This window comes from Arachis ipaensis, chromosome B08 (genome assembly GCF_000816755.2).
Source record: "Arachis ipaensis cultivar K30076 chromosome B08, Araip1.1, whole genome shotgun sequence".
Lineage (NCBI taxonomy): Eukaryota > Viridiplantae > Streptophyta > Magnoliopsida > Fabales > Fabaceae > Arachis > Arachis ipaensis.
In genome coordinates this window covers 72,121,946-72,138,912 of record NC_029792.2, presented here as the reverse complement: position 1 = coordinate 72,138,912, position 16,967 = coordinate 72,121,946, and the positions used below count along the sequence as shown (strand labels likewise).

The following is a 16,967-nucleotide window of genomic DNA, read 5'->3' as shown; positions in this document are numbered from 1 at the left end:
GCTAATTTACTCATTAGTCACTTAAACACTCTGAATTCTCTTGTTTAATAACAATTTAAAATATTATATTATTAACACATTATCATAAAATAATCCAAGTGGTCTTTTAAATATATATCCATAATTTGTGACATGTATTTGTAGTCACCTAATTAGATGCATTCAAAAGATGTTTTATATTCAAGAAATTTAGTGAAAAGAGTAATAAATGTCTTATCAACACTTTTTTAAAGAACTCTTCCAATGAACTACTAGGAGTGGACAAAAAAATCGGATCCAAACTATTTAAAAAAAATCCAAACCAAACCATTTAAAAAAAAAAACTAATTTTAAACCAAAAAAATTCAAACCAAATTATATTTATTTTATACTTTAGTTTTTAATACAATCCATTTAAATGATTTTAAACCGGATCCAAATCCAAATTAAAATCCAGATCTAAAAAAACCCTAATTTTGAGTCTTCTCCTCTTCGACAAATCCTCTTCAACAAAACCAAATCCACTCTTCGCCACCGTCAACATTTCTTCTTCTCTGCCTCTCGTCGGAGCTTGCCGGTGGTTCGTCGGCCTCTACCTCTTCGAGTCTTCAGTCTTCACTTTGATTCGAGACTCTGTCTCTCTGCCTCGACCTCCCATTCGTGACTCTGTCTTCTCTCTTTTTCGGTTCTCTTCTTCTTTCGTTGGTGGCTCGCCGGAGCTCATGCTCATCAATTTAGGTAAGCCTCCTCCTTGCCCTTGGTTCTGAGTTCTGAGTTTTATCTGGTTTTTTTTTTATTTTGTTGATTTGTTCTGTTTTGTTCCTTCATGAGTATACTGACTTCTTCACTTCAATGGATTGAATGTGCAGATTTTAAAATCTCTCAGTATTGAACATTTGAACTCTCCATTTCAATGGATCCTGCTGTAAGTTTCTTCTTCACTGTGGTTCACTTTTTGTTGAAAAATATCTAATTAAACTAAGTAGTAGTTGAATCCTTGATGAACTGATTGCCATGCTCATTTATTATTTTTTTGGTTCATGCATGTACCATAATAATATATATAGTATATATGTAGCGCTAGTTGTTTATATACGGTGTATGAATTTTCAAATTGAACCCCCCTAAAACTTGATTTCATAAAAAATCTACTTGCTGATTTAAGCCAATACATAAGTGTTCTATATGTATTGTGCTACTTGGTTATATATATATAACAGAATATGGTTACAGAGGCTAACTATAATCACTAACTAACTAACCAATAAAACCAACAACCAATCTCCTAATCTCTTATAGGAATTAGAATTAGATAGACTAGTAGTTGAAGTTGCAGGGATGAATGATGAATTTGAACAATGCTGCATAAGAGGGATAGTAAGAACACTTCAAATGGTGACATTGATTCAAGAACTTTAGTAAGAAGTGTATTAACTGTGGTTCAATTAGCAATCGTATGAAAAATCATTATTTAGTTGAAGAAAACTAACTTATCTTATACATGTTTCCGGCTTTGTTGTTCTGATTTTTGTTGTAAATAGAATTTTGTTCTGAAAAAACATTAACTGTGTTCTTCCTTGGCCTTCTTTTTCTTATCATTATTTACTGCCTTGAATCTCTCGCTCTAGCAAGTAGCAACTATAGTATAGGCAATGGAAACAACTCAAGATCTTAGGACTTAGGAGTGCTTGCTTTCACTAGTCCCCACCTTAATTTTGTTGATATGAAACACTGCTGTTGTCTTGTTCTGCTGTTTTGAGGTATAGGATAGTGATTTAGTGAATGTGTTGGTTGTGGTTAGTTAACCGATTTATTCAATGAAATTAGTGAAGTGCATGTTGGGATTAATTATAAATGTCTCTTCTTCGTTATTTTTAGGCACTGTGGAATTGGCTTCCGCTGGTGTTTCCATGACCATCTTTAACATCATATCAAAGCTTTTCAATATTCCCCTTCTAAGTGTTGCTACATCTTTTGTTGCCGAGGACATAGCCAAAACTGCTGCCGAAGAATATCTTTCGGGTGAATTTTATGTCCACAGTTAACTTCTTCATAGCTCATATATGTTGCTTGCTATCATTTTTCATTGTCAACTCATGCCATGAATGAATTTTCCTGCAGAGCACAGTGGTATACAAAATATTGGCAATGGTAAATCCTTCGAAAGAGGCAATCGAAAAAAGCAATTTTCCTCTGTCTCCACTGCTTTGCTATTAGCACTTGGGATTGGAATTTTTGAGGCTTTAGCTCTGTTTCTTGGATCCGGAATATTTCTAAATTTGATTGGTGTATCAACAGTATGTTTTCCCTTGACCACTCCTTAGTCCTTCCTTGTAATTGATGTTGTATTTCACTCGTCCCTTGTAGCACTTAATAAATTATGGGGTACTTTTAGATGTGAATAATCTTGATGAAAATTCTATTGTTTCATTTTCCCTTCATAGTTCAAGAACTGTAATCCTCTACTCAATAATACTTGAATATATTCTTTACAACAGGAAAATCCAATACACAATCTGGCAATACAATTTCTCTCTCTAAGATCAGTTGGAGCTCCTGCTGTTGTACTTTCTTTGGCTTTACAAGGCATTTTCCGTGGTTTTAAGGATACAAAAACTCCTGTTCTATGCCTAGGCAAGTGCTTGGTTTAAATTTTGTTTCTTTGCTACATTCATTTTTGAATGATTTTTGTATTATTTTCTTTATTTATTTTTATATATTTTGTATGTGCTTTGACACGTTACTCTGCTATCTAGTGCTTCAAAATTAATGTTTTCTTATCCCTTTGAATGGTTCATGAATAAATTGTTATTATTAATTTATTACTGAAAATAAATTGTTGATCATTGCAGCCATACTATGCATTGTAATAATATGCTTCAATATAATTTAGTAAATTTTATATATAGCAATCAATATCTTTTAGGATTAGTAGTAGTTTTATTAGCCAAAAAAGTTGACGGTGATGGAAATCAGGGGCTGCCGTGCTGGTTTGGAAAGGTTTCGGAGGGTTGTGTAGTAGTAGTTTTATTAGTAGTAGTTTTATTAGCCAAACTGGATTTTATAAAAAAAAAATCAGATTTTAGATTTGGATTAAAAAAAACCGGATTTTAGATTTGGATTTAAAAAAATCGGATTTAAAACCGGTTTTATATGTAAAACTGGATTTAAAACCGATTTTATACGTAAAACTGGATTTAAAACTGGTTTGTAAGTAAAATCGGATTTAAATTATAAAACCGGTTTAAAATCAGTTTTTATTTTTTCAAACCGATTTAGAACCGGTTTTTCTCTTCAATCCAGTTCTGGTTTGGTTTCATGAACCATAAAACTGGTTCTGAAATGGATCCAGTTTGGATTTATAAAAATCCAAACCATGCCCACCCCTAAGCGTACTAATATATCTACAATAGATCAAAATTATCTTGATATCCAACAAAATCATAATCTAAACACAATGATCTCTAACTTTAGTTTCTCACTTCATATGTATGAACATGAAATGTTTTGTTATAACAAAACTTATTTGTCTACTATTTAGTGATCTATTATTTTTATCTGATTTAAATATCTGCTAAAGATATTAATAAAGTACACAATAATTGTAAGTGAACAAATTCGTTATCCATCAAACTACTGCTAAAGATACTAATAAAGTACACAATAATTGTAAGTGAACAAATTCGTTATCCATCAAACTACTGCTGAAGTATAACAAACTTTATGCACTTTTGAACTTTATAGAGGCACCTAATGAGACTATACTTGTTTCCCATAGAGTTGAATATATAATCTTATTTATAATTCTGCATACCGCTGACATATAAGAATAGTAAAATTATACTTACTCTCACTGAATTGATATAAGTCATCAACTATATTTATCTCAAAAGACCCTATGAGATAGTAATTTGATGAAATATAAGTTACTAATGACAGAAAGTCTCCTTTTTTCTAATTGCAAAAAAAATTCTATTTAAAAAATAGACTAACATTAATAAATATAACTTTAAAAAAAATAATATATTCACACAAGTTACATATCATATGAATAAAATTTATATAATGGTAGATTCTTCACAAATATCCAATGCAACATTAATATTTAGACTTTGGACTGAAATATTAATTTATAAGCGGTATTTTAATACAGTAATCAAACATTGATAATAAATCCTGTAAAATAATGTCTATCTTTGGACAAACTTATTGTTCACATAGAGCCAAATAAGTATCACATGTTTATTACCACAAATGTGCATGTAATTTTGGTCAAGTACAAAACTTCTCTGGGCCGATCTGTACTCGCATAAATTACGCACACATAAATTCATTTAGTGCGACTTACCAAATATTCTCAACAAAATTCTGTCAAACAATAAGCCTATCTTTGGATCGACTCATTGTTCACATGAAAATCTAAGAACTATACCTATTTATTACCGCATATATTTTCTATCAATTGGTCAAACACCAATCTTTCTTCCAATTAGTGGTTTCATAATTAAATAGAAAATAAACACAAGGTTCAATGTTTATTATTTGGCCAAACAATAAAATCTTTTTGGGCCGAATTGTACGTACAAATAATAAGCATTGATTTAAGTTTAATTAGTTACCCAAACATATAGTTACAATCAATATGTAAATGTAATTCAGCCAAATATAGATCTTTCTTTGGACTAACCAATATTCGCATGAATTACATATATTCAATTATTCATATTCCTAATATTTCAAATAAATCAAATTTTTACAAAAAGGCTACTTTAGTTACATAATGTTCAATTAATTTAATCTAAAACTAAATTTTATAAAATAGATAAGTACAATAATTCAAATTGTTATTTATTTTCTTATATAACAAATCTAAGACACTTACATAACACAAAAATTAATAAGTAAACAATAAGCCACAATATATAAGAACCACATAACATTAGATGTCCTTATTAATGAATTGTTCATTTCTTTGTTTAACACAAAATTAAATCCACGAAAAAAATGATTCAAATAACAAAGAAGACAACAACTCTCTTGTATAATAAAATTTCTATGTTATGTCTCTAATAAAAAAAATAATCACATAAATTTTTTTTTAACAAATTAAACTCAAATAAAAGAAAAAGAAAAAATAAATTTCTCTTTGCCAAAAAGTAATTTCACAGTGAATTTGTAAAGTCAAAATAAAAAAATCAAAGGTGCACTATTAATAATAGTATACAGAAGATCACTGCACAAAAGGCAAAAACAAAAAGAAGATATAATCGTTTTAATAAAAAAAATGATTCAATAATCAAATTGATCTTTTTAACGATTCAAGCATGGAAGACTCTGATACAACTTGTTGAAAATTCTCGGAATTATTTAACCCCAAGGTCATCCATGTTAAATCATTAAGAAAGAAATAATTAAATGTGGAAGCGTACCTAAATTCATGAGCATGATTAAAAGAGTTTAGTTCATTGATCTTCCTCAACCAAAGTCTTCTGTATCCATAATAGGGTTAAATGATAATTCTTTTGATGGGAAAAGAGTTACGGAAGTGGCTTTTGTGTGTTGGAAACTAAAATCCTGACGTCACTATTTATATTTGAGTATGGTACCTATTAAACCCTAAAACCCAAATAAAATAGTATTTCTGGTTTTTTTCTCATTTAATTCCGAATCAAAAATAATAATGACTTATTTAATTCAATATTTATAACAATAAATAAGATCACTGTTATATAAGTCATTTAATGTGAAATAGCTTAATTCTGTGATTGAAGTGCACAACACATCCACTGTGCAGGAATTCTCTAATATTTTCCAAAACATCAGCATCCTCTACAATCCGAGTAGCTTGACTTTGAGCGTTGATGATGGTGAAGGTATGCAAAAGAATCGGTATACAAATGAGCTGACAACCAAAATTCATCGCAAGGGTAATGCCTTCCAAATTGCTACCAATTCGAGGGCATAAGCATCACGCAGGACATACCCGAAATTCAGCCCGAGAACTCTTTAAATTAACACTAGCATCACAATTAATTTTCATCCAATTGTAGGAAGGTGTAATCCAAGAAACAATAGCGCATTGGTCGTCGAATTTAGTTACTTTGATCTTTGAACAACACATCTAGAAAAAAGAATAATTATAAAAAAAAAAAATATATTTTTTTGGATGAATAATTAACTGAAACAAAGTGCTTCTAATTTGCAAGTGTCCTGTATCTGAATTATTGTTAAGTATGGAGGGAGATTATTATAATGTTTTACTTTATTTTGATTGCTATGATCTCACCTTGATCAATCATATCAAGTGAGTGAAAAGAGAAAAAAGTGGTGGTAACATAATGGAGATTGAAGGCAACAAATCGTTTTGGTTTCATACAAACTAGTAACCTTATTCACAGTAAATAGAGTGTTTTGTCACTATAAAATTGTTGTTTGACACGTTAGCAGTTAACATTACACATAGGATAGATCCGTTAAAATTTTATAGAGAGATTAGTAAAAAGGTCAGAACGTCCAATAAAATAAGTTGTTACGGACCGTAATGTCAATTTTGTTTTGTTAAGAGGCAGATTGTCATTTAAGCAAATGATTAAAGGTTGGGGTTAGATTTTACTCAATAAAATTTTAATAATTAGATATTTTTATCAAACGAATTGTATCTTTTATAAGTATAAACTTAGTTTAATTTTTTCATGGTTAGTTTATCATCACTCAAATCTTTAACGATAAGACATATAGTTATTTATTTACTTATTTTTTAGTTTCATAATCATGCATGATAACATTAGTTTGAGTATATGCTCAAATAGGTTCTTGAGGAATTTTTCATCGTACATTTTTATTTTTTTAAAAAAAATTAATTACATTAAATTTTTTGAATTTTACAAAAATAAGATATATAAGTCTATATCTTAATTAGACTCGTTGTTAGTAAATATATATAAGTCCATATTTTAATCAGATTCATTTTTATTTGGACAAATAAATTTTTAAAGGTGCAACAGAATAACCTATATATCTTACTTTTATAAAATTAAGAAACATCAACATCAATGTAAAAAAAATTTTAGAAGACAAAAATATCCAACTCAAAATTTTTTAGAGATCTATTTAATTATGGTAATTTCTTCCAAACCAAAAGTAATTGTAAGGGTTATTTACCCTTGATTAGGTGTCACTATCACAGCTGTTGATCAAGTAAAATTTTTAAAAGTTCATTAATTGATTCATTAAATGTTTTCACACTGCATTGTATTCTATTTTATTTACATTATACCACCTAACGTATATGTACTCCAATATGAATGGTAGAATGTGCAAATAGTTATTTTTTTACCAAATGTTTCAAAATTAAAAAATTAGGGGTGAATTCGTCCAAGCAAAACCCTCCTTGGAAGGCCCATTGCTTCTTCTTCTACCTCATGCGTTAGTATTCTTCGGTGACTCACCGGCAGGGTTCCTCTTCTCCGAATCTCTTGAAGACCTTGCCTACTGCTTTTTCTTCTAACTCATGCATTTGTATTTTTTATTCGGTGCCTCACCGGCAGGGTTAAGTTTTTTCGATTCCCTTGAATACCCTAACTTATTCCCTCTCCGGCTAGGATCCGGCCACCCGACTGTAAAACCCTCTCCAAATATCCTTGTAAGGCCTACTGCAAGTGTCCTGTATCTGAATTATTGTTAAGTATGGAGGGAGATTATTATAATGTTTTACTTTATTTTGATTGCTATGATCTCACCTTGATCAATCATATCAAGTGAGTGAAAAGAGAAAAAAGTGGTGGTAACATAATGGAGATTGAAGGCAACAAATCGTTTTGGTTTCATACAAACTAGTAACCTTATTCACAGTAAATAGAGTGTTTTGTCACTATAAAATTGTTGTTTGACACGTTAGCAGTTAACATTACACATAGGATAGATCCGTTAAAATTTTATAGAGAGATTAGTAAAAAGGTCAGAACGTCCAATAAAATAAGTTGTTACGGACCGTAATGTCAATTTTGTTTTGTTAAGAGGCAGATTGTCATTTAAGCAAATGATTAAAGGTTGGGGTTAGATTTTACTCAATAAAATTTTAATAATTAGATATTTTTATCAAACGAATTGTATCTTTTATAAGTATAAACTTAGTTTAATTTTTTCATGGTTAGTTTATCATCACTCAAATCTTTAACGATAAGACATATAGTTATTTATTTACTTATTTTTTAGTTTCATAATCATGCATGATAACATTAGTTTGAGTATATGCTCAAATAGGTTCTTGAGGAATTTTTCATCGTACATTTTTATTTTTTTAAAAAAAATTAATTACATTAAATTTTTTGAATTTTACAAAAATAAGATATATAAGTCTATATCCAAAACCACTGATTCAAAATTATACTCTATTAATTTCTTCAATAATTGAAAATGAAAATAATATCGTGATCCTTTTCTCATCTATCTCTTCTCCGCTCTGCTTCGAAAAAATCTTTCTCTTACAGTTTTCACCACGGCCACCACAATGCTACCCTCCGCCACGTTCTCAGTTGCCGGAACCACCACCGGAGTTCCGACAATATTCTCCGGCGAGTTCTGGCAGCTAGGTTACCACGCTGAAACGGACCGCTCTCGGAAACTCAGGATTCACTTCAGCTGCTCTTGCCGCGCAAAGGAGCGACCTTCGCAACGGTTCTTGAAGTTGAATTCGAAGAGAAGGTGCACGCTTTTGACCTTTGCCTTCGGTAAAGAAGCTGAAGACAGCTTCTTCTCGGTACGGTGTCGTTTCTCACTTTCATGCCTACTCTATTTTCTTACTTCCTCTTTTCTCTTTCTTTTTTGCTATTTTGTTGAGAATATTTGGAAATCTAATGGAAAAGAAGTACTGCACCTTTTCTAAAATCTTTTTGTATCTTGTGATTTTTATTATGGCGCTGGTTTTATATGAGATTGAATGCTAGTAAAATGCGGTACATGAATATGGATTGCTAGAATATAGTCTTATTTGATGTTCAATTTTTATGAAACTTACTAGTATATATAATCTACATGATAGGTGATTATAATTTGCGGTTAGATCAGTAAAAATTAAATTTTATGGAGAAATACGAGGGGTTGTAACTTTAGTTAAATCAACACTAATTTAATGGCCACTTTAATTTCTTAAGAAAATCCTTCTCTCATTCACTTTTTCACAATGATTCATGCTTTAGGTTTTGTTCTATGTCTAAATCTGGAGAATTTGTAAATTGTTGTGCCTTGCAAATGAATGAATGATGATGCAGGTAACATGAAAGACAAATTTTGCAGGATGTAGGTGAAGATACAGATGAGATGTATGATGAATTGTTTAAAAATTATGGAAAAGTGGTATTTAAGAGGAAAGATCAAAAGCCTGCTACTGCAGAGGTTGATGATGATGCCGAAAGCCTATCGTGTAAGCGTCAAAAGCAATATATTAAACTTGCAACTTCATTTTTATATGCAATCTATCACTTTTAGTGGCGTGTGTCTTGTATCAGGTTTCTTCTTGAATTTTATCACCATCATCGGTCAGATTATCTGAAATATGAAAATTAGTAAATTGCACGTAAAGACTTCTGTAGAGGAATTTAATCACTGAATCTGGGTCAGTAGCAAATGTTTTCAGGAATGGCCTCCAGAGTAGTTTTATAAGAACAAATGCTATTACAATTTTTCCCAACAACCAGAAGTTGTGTGCCTCACAGATGGTGGGACAAAATGATAAGATGAGAAGCATACGAAAATAATTCATTCCTAAAGTTTACATGTAGGTTTATTACTACAAGAAAGTCTTTGCTCACTAAATAGGGTTGGGTACATACGTCATCTAACATCATTGTGACTCATCTATTTTCAGTCATGTCAGGGCATAACAAGCTATTAAAATCTGAGTACTTTTGAAGGGATTTTTTCTCTACTTCTACTTATAGGCTATGAAACATCTAATGTACTTTTTGCCTCCCACCACATACCTAGTCATGTATTCTCAACTTCTGGTCATGCCTCTGTCAATCTCCCATCTTTGCATTCTATAGTGGTGAATCCTCTGCTGAAGATCTATGTAGATATGCCTTCTCCTTTGAGATAAGTTATTCTTGGAACTTTCTCATTGTTTTTTTTATTATTATATTGCCTATAGATGCAGTACCCTGTAATCCTCCCTTTTATGGTTTAGGCCTGAATAGAAAAGCACTCTCTAGGTTTGGCCTATGTTGTCTGTAAAATCTTTAATTTCTACTTGTGGCTAGTTTTCAAGTTTGGAAAAACTTTTTCAGTTTCTTGTTTATACAAATATACTCTGAAGTGAGTGGCACATGGAGAGAGAGATAGAGAGAGTGAGTGGTGAGAGGATTTACAATTATATTGCTGCTTATCCTGTGCCAACTTATTATTAACTGTGATGTTTGCAGTTGCTGTGGAGATGGCCAAGGTTGCAAGTGAGGTTAAGGCAGCCGATATAAAGGTTTTGTTTGTGAAGCCTCTTGTTTACTGGACTCGATTTTTTATCATAGCTACGGCATTTTCTCGTCCCCAAATTGATGCCATCGGGTATGGACTTTAATCATTGATCCTTGTATCTTTTACTTGGCAATGCTTAATGATTTGTCTTTTTTGCATTGTCAAAAGCAGAATGTTTATTATGCTTATGTTGCTTTTTAGGTCCAGAATTAGAGATTTAGCTGAAAAGAAATATGGAAAATTTCCAACTGGAGACTCAAAACCCAACTCATGGACCCTGTTGGACTTTGGTTAGAGTTTTCACATCTCAGAATCTTCTGTTTACATTGATTATTTTTTTTATTTTCGAAGTTTTTGTTCATGGACACAATTACAAACTTTTGAAGCATGAAGATTTATTTGGAAGTCTCTAAAAATTTCAGGGATTAACATATTAATTTAACCAAAAAGGGTACATTGTTAAGAGTATAATCCAATATCCACAGAATGCAGCACTACAATAAAAGCACTTGAATTCCTATCAAAAGATAAAAGCACCTCAGTTTTCTGCAGTATACTAGAGAAACTACTTGAGTTTTGATTGGACATTGCACTCAAAGATGTACCAAAGATTAGCCAGCAACCACAAAACTACTTAAAATTGCACATTGAACTCCAACAGATGCAACAAAAATTCAACAATTGCCAACCCTCTTTGCTTTCCGAAAAAGCTCTAACATCCATCACCAACAATTCCTCCAAATTTTAACCTTTAAGATAGATACATTTTCAATAGTTCACCACTGAGTCAAACAATAAATGGTAACAAATAACAATGGTCTTGCTAGTTCTTGTTTCTGCAATCTTGCAATGTATGCCAGCTTCATTTTCATCTTGATCACAGGCGATGTTGTTGTCCACATCTTTCTTCCACCTCAAAGAGCTTTCTACAACTTGGAAGAGTTCTATGGTAATGCAACACCTGTAGAGCTGCCTTTCGAGAATCAACCACCATTTTGCAATTGAGGAGACGTTGGTATACCATTAACTTTAGTCATGGCCAGCTTTGAGAAGACACAAAATCACTGCCAATTTTGGTTTGTTTACAAGATTATGGGATAAACGTTTATCAGCATAAGAGTTTTTAGTGGATCATTCAATGGTGAAACGATAATAGCAATTTTTATTCGTCCATAAGTCCTTCCCCAACATGTATATTACTTGTTATCAGTCCCGGAAATCAATCTGTATTGGATAGTTTTGCATAAGGGGGGTTCTAGTAACTAGAAAGCTTTTCAGACTAGATTAAATTCAACTCGTTCTGTAAATTTTTCGTGTAATTTTACTAGCTTCAAATTTTATTGAATATTGTTAATCTCTATTGTTATCACTCCCAGAAATCTATCTCTATGGCGTTCACCTGGTTATTATCAAACTAATAAAATTATCAAATTAATAATACCATACCTAGTAAGTATAATCCAATCCCAACTTGGCTTCACCGTTTCATCATATTTATTAATTTACTTTCCATAAATCCTAAACTGAAATCCTCACCGTGTGTTTAAGGAGAGAAAAAAAGCTTTTAAAGACATACACGCATTGCGCATTAGCATTGCGCATTATCATGGTTTTTGATAATTTTTTCGAAGGACTACAAGGCTTAATAAAAAAAATACCTAGTTTAGTTCTTGATATTTAATTTTGTAAGACTGATTAATTCTTCTATTAATAATCTTTCTGGAATATGCTTATGTGACACGTTTATTACTAATATATTCTCTACTTACACAATAAATTTAACTAATATATTTGAAAAATACATGATTCTAAAAACGGATCGGATTCGTAGGTCGGACCGAATTGACTGCGAACCGGAGATTATAACGATTCGATTCATCACTTGAAATCGCCAATAAAAAAATCGGATATGAATCATTGAACCGGCTATGAACCAGCCGGTCAAACCTAAACCAGAACGTCCCATTTGAACAAAATGATGCCGTTTTGCTTAAAGAAAAAAAAAAATCAGAAAAGCGGGTGTGCCCCTCAGCACTCAAAACTGATCCGGACTGATCTAAACCGACCAATCGAACCGAAAAAATAAAAAATCGAACAAACCAAAAATAAAAAAACCGAAAAAACATGTTTTGCTGTTTTTATTGTGGTTCGATTCGATTTTCGGTTCTGATAATAAAAATCCCAACCGAACCGAACCAGTATATTAAAAACCCTAAAAAAACCAACTCTCTTCTCAGTCTCGCACTCTTGCTCTCTGCACTAGAGTCTCGAGCTTGAAGCCCTTCCTCCCAACACCTGGCAGCCCCGCCGAAGCGTTCTTCCCAGCGAGCACCGACCCAGCAGCGCTCTTCCCAAAAGCGCTGACCCAGCAGCGCCGAAGCCTTCTTCCCAGCGACAGCGAGCACGGACCCAGCAGCGTTCTTCCCAGCAGTGCCGAAGCCTTTTTCCCAGTTCCCACCGAGCCACCCAGCACAGCACAGCACAGCCTAGCAGCGCCGAAGCCTTCTTCCCAGCAGCGTTTCTGGCCGCCCACAGCACAGCACAGCACCGACCACCGAGCCACCCAGCCTCCGATTCAAGTGAGATATGGAGCCCGAGCCTCCGAGTCAGGTTTGTACTTAAGTAATTTGACTAATTTTTGCTCAATAATCATTGATTCATTGTTGCTGGTTGTTGTTAACTTGTTATATTGTTTAGGGAAATTGATTGTTTTATTTGTTTTATTGTTTTACTTGTCACTGATCATGATTTCATTGTTGCTGGTTGTTGTTTTATTGCTGGTTCAGTGATTGTAAGTCCTTTTATCTGGTATAGCACAAGTCAGTTAATATTATGAGATACTGATTTTGATTTAATATTTCTGTGTTTTGCTACTCCTGCTCATGCAGTTCATCCTGAAAGTTGGAATCTTATATGGTCTGTTTCAAGGTCAGCTTGATTTTAGTTGGAATCCTGAGTTGTTTTTTAATCTATTCATTTAACTTTTGGATTGTGGTTATATGCTTTTACACAAGTAACCTGTATCTGAGAGTAGTTGTAGATGTTGGTTACTTTTCTATAGTCTATACAGCTTTCTAATGGTCTATACTGAACTTTCTAATTTCCAAATGCAGCATACTCACAGGGCTTCTTTCATTCATGGTGAGTGCCTTCTTTGTATTCTAATTAAATTCTTATTCCTTCCATTTTCTATCTTATTTCTTTGTTTGGAAGATAGTTATCTTGACTCACCAAATCAGAGTTATGGGGTAAAAAATGCAAGTTATTGTTCCTTTATAGCTTTAGTAGCTTGCAGTTGGTACCTTACCATGTATAGAGATTTTCTTGAGTTTTTGATATCTGATGGACTTCATTCTTTCAGATGGACAACAGCCCAACCATCGGCAGTGTAAACACCACCACCGCCGAGAAGCAGCGTTTAGCAAAATCTTACCTTTCTTTCAATTGCAAGAAGTAGGTCTATTGCATCATCTTTTCACAAGTCACCATAGGATTTAGCAAGGTCTCTACAATTTGTCTCCCATTTTCTTTAATTGTCGTATTTGAATTATTTTCGTCGTTAAATTTCATTGGATCACCTCCATTTTAGTTTACTAATATATATGTATGTCATATTGTTAAGATGATTATATACTCTTCTCTTGTACGGATCTCTTTGGTTGAACTTTTACTCTACCTTCTTTTGTGTCTAAACTAAACCATATATACTGCTAATTGCTACTACCGTTAGGATTTTGTTCTATCTAGCGAACCATTCTGCTCTGAAATCGTTAATTAGGACATGGATAAATAGCGATAGGTGCTGCGGATGTGGATAGGTAATTGGGGGCAATTTACCAAATTAAAATGATTGGATGTAAGCTTTACCAAATTACAACAATTGGAATTTGGTTACCATTTTGCGTTGAATCAATTTATATAGAAACCGTGGGAGCCAACCACGGATTCCAAATGCACATAAACCGTGGGAGGTAGCCGTCGGTATGGACATTGATGATCCTGTGAGTCAGTCAGAGTTCTTCAGAGATATAGCAGACATCTTGGGAGAGAATGATGGCACTCATTATAGGCCGCAGATGGATGAGGGACATTCACAGTTTGCCGAGCACCAGCCACATGTTCAGGATGTACAGCCAGCTTTGCCGGTTGACCTGAACGAGCCTGCGCCTTCACCGTTGGACCCATGGTTCGCGTTGGGAGGTACCCCAGCTTCGGCTTTCAGCGTAGTTCCGCCACAGGCACAGGTGGCACAGGTGGATGAGAGACCACGGAGGGCTCGTCGTGCTCCTTTATGCGGCACTGGAGGTCACCTTATTGGTGAGTTGCAGGATGACGACAGTGACACGATCGAGGACTCTGATTAGTTAGCTATGTATGTCCCATTTGTCTATGTCCTTTCTTTCGTTATGTAGTTGGATTAATGTTTAAACATTTGTTATGCTTTCTGGTGTTGTATCTTAAATTGATGTATCCTACTATTAAGTATGATTAATGATGTAGTCGTTTCTACTTTATTTGTCTAAACAATACAACAACATTAACACTAAATTAGGCTTTCTTAATATACCAAGTCAAGAAACAAATATTCTTACAGGACGATACATAAACATGTGAATAACAACAATGCTACTTATAAGACTGAAATTAAACATACATTGATAACCCAGCATCAACCTAAATAATACAACCTAATGATCCCCGCCAGCAGTATCTCTTCGCTGGCCACAGTTCCTCCGCGTGTGACCTGGCTGTCGACAGAGCCCACAGTTGTGGCACGACCTGATTCCCCCAGAAATGCCTGTTGCAGGACCCCTTCATTAGGGGAACGTGCAGTTGGAACTGCAACCGCTGGTACCAGATCAGCCGCAAAAGAAGGAGAGGCAACCTGCGGAATAGAAAACCGGTTTGCTGGCACCGAGCAAGACGCACCGCCAGCGGCAGTCGAGCTATGAACAGGATTCGATGCCCCAGAACTATCCAGAGTTACCTCCAACTTCGCATACAACTCGTGTATTCTGAGCTCAGGAAAACTCCTCACGCAATGAAATAGAACCCTAATATCTTCGTCAGCCCCTAACACGAATGTATCATACATCACACCGCTGGAAACTACAGCGATGGGAATCTTGTAGAAGATCTTCTTCACAACCTTGCTCCCAAAAACTCCAAGCTTCTGCAAGATGGTGCTCTTCAAATCTGACAAACTGTTTGACGAACTAACAAATACACTCAACGGTTCTCTATCAGTGAACTTCACACCATATTTTTTGCTTTTTTTAATTTTACCAGAGCAATGCACTAAGACAAGAACACTCTCTCCCTCACTTGACATTGTGATAATGATCTCCTCAGCAACTTCATTCTCACTCGAATATATATAGATTTTCATTATACATAAACCGTGCTAGGTTACAAGGTTTTATGATCATTGAATGCCCTTCATAAACTGTGGTTGCCAGCCACGGTTTATGCTTTTTCTTCTTCATAAACCGTGGCTACCACCAGCGGTTTCTGCTTTTCATTAATAAAGTGTAAACCGTGGCTGCCTACCACGGTTTACATTGTGCATTTCCAACTCATAAAACCCTGCTACCTCCCACGGTTTATGTGCATCTGGAATCCGTGGTTGGCTCCCACGGTTTCTATATAAATTGATTCAACGCAAAATGGTAACCAAATTCCAAATGTTGTAATATGGTAAAGCTTTCATCCAATCATTTTATTTTGGAAAATTGCCCGGTAATTGGTGAATGTGATTGAGGAAGAATTAGAATTGTTAGTGTCAAAATTGAGAAAAGAATTAAAAGGGGAAGCTAGACTTTCATTTCATTCAGCATAATTCATTACAATACCTAATACTATTATTTATACTATTTTTTAGAGTAATAATTAATCCTGCCTTATTAACTTAAGACCAAATTATACCCATTACGTTTTTCTCACAAAATACTATCATTACGGTGTTTACTTATAATTTATTTATTATTTTATTATAAAATGACTTTTTTGGTTAAATTTCGATTAAATCAGTTGGATTAAAAATCATATTATATGAGTGGTTTAATAATTGGTTCGGTTTTTAGAATTTTGGAAAAAGTAACAAAAAAAACTAAATTTTAGTTGACTTTTAATGCATAAATTAATAATTTAATATGTTATGTAGACTTATTTTGTTAATATAAAAATAAATTATTGACAGAAAAGTCTCATCAAAATAAAAATCAAGAGATGAAAAGAATTTTTTTTATTAAGAACTTTATTGTCTTTTAAAATAAACGTCCTCGTTTGGAAATTTTTTTATTATTATTTGCTATATCAAGTATCAACACAACTTTTTCATACAGGATGCGCGGTTGATAATAATTTTGTTCTGGCAATTTTGATGTACATTATATAACAAGCAATAGAATTCGTGGCAAAAATAATATTTGTTTTTATTTTTCAGATTAATAATGGGCAAATTAAATTAACAAAAATGTTATATATACATATACTTTTTTTTTTTACTTTTAGTATTAAAA

General features: G+C 33.3%; 2 protein-coding genes and 1 long non-coding RNA gene across 3 annotated transcripts; all 3 read left to right on the top strand.

The window, feature by feature from the left end:
* LOC107611952 (protein DETOXIFICATION 45, chloroplastic-like) lies at positions 1,797 to 2,849 on the top strand. Its single transcript, XM_021108261.1, has 3 exons — positions 1,797 to 2,001; positions 2,101 to 2,276; positions 2,478 to 2,849. The coding sequence occupies exons 1-3, from the start codon at positions 1,797 to 1,799 to the stop codon at positions 2,628 to 2,630; spliced, it is 534 nt and encodes a 177-aa protein (XP_020963920.1). The 3' UTR covers positions 2,631 to 2,849.
* On the top strand, positions 8,384 to 11,815 carry LOC107613870 (protein Iojap, chloroplastic). The gene is made up of 5 exons (XM_016316046.2): positions 8,384 to 8,737; positions 9,274 to 9,400; positions 10,398 to 10,536; positions 10,648 to 10,736; positions 11,330 to 11,815. Exons 1-5 carry the CDS (start codon positions 8,489 to 8,491, stop codon positions 11,449 to 11,451), a joined length of 726 nt encoding a protein of 241 aa, XP_016171532.1. The 5' UTR covers positions 8,384 to 8,488; the 3' UTR covers positions 11,452 to 11,815.
* LOC107612452 lies at positions 13,245 to 13,935 on the top strand. The gene is made up of 3 exons (XR_001613768.2): positions 13,245 to 13,374; positions 13,560 to 13,587; positions 13,808 to 13,935. It is a non-coding gene; the product is annotated as an uncharacterized LOC107612452 (long non-coding RNA).

Coding starts and splice junctions, on each gene's coding strand:
- LOC107611952 (XM_021108261.1), top strand. CDS start 1,797: ATGAAATTAGTGAAGTGCATGTTGGGATTAATTATAAATGTCTCTTCT. Junction 2,002..2,100: donor TGCCGAAGAATATCTTTCGG/GTGAATTTTATG, acceptor ATTTTCCTGCAG/AGCACAGTGGTATACAAAAT. Junction 2,277..2,477: donor ATTTGATTGGTGTATCAACA/GTATGTTTTCCC, acceptor TCTTTACAACAG/GAAAATCCAATACACAATCT.
- LOC107613870 (XM_016316046.2), top strand. CDS start 8,489: ATGCTACCCTCCGCCACGTTCTCAGTTGCCGGAACCACCACCGGAGTT. Junction 8,738..9,273: donor CTGAAGACAGCTTCTTCTCG/GTACGGTGTCGT, acceptor CAAATTTTGCAG/GATGTAGGTGAAGATACAGA. Junction 10,537..10,647: donor CCCCAAATTGATGCCATCGG/GTATGGACTTTA, acceptor GTTGCTTTTTAG/GTCCAGAATTAGAGATTTAG.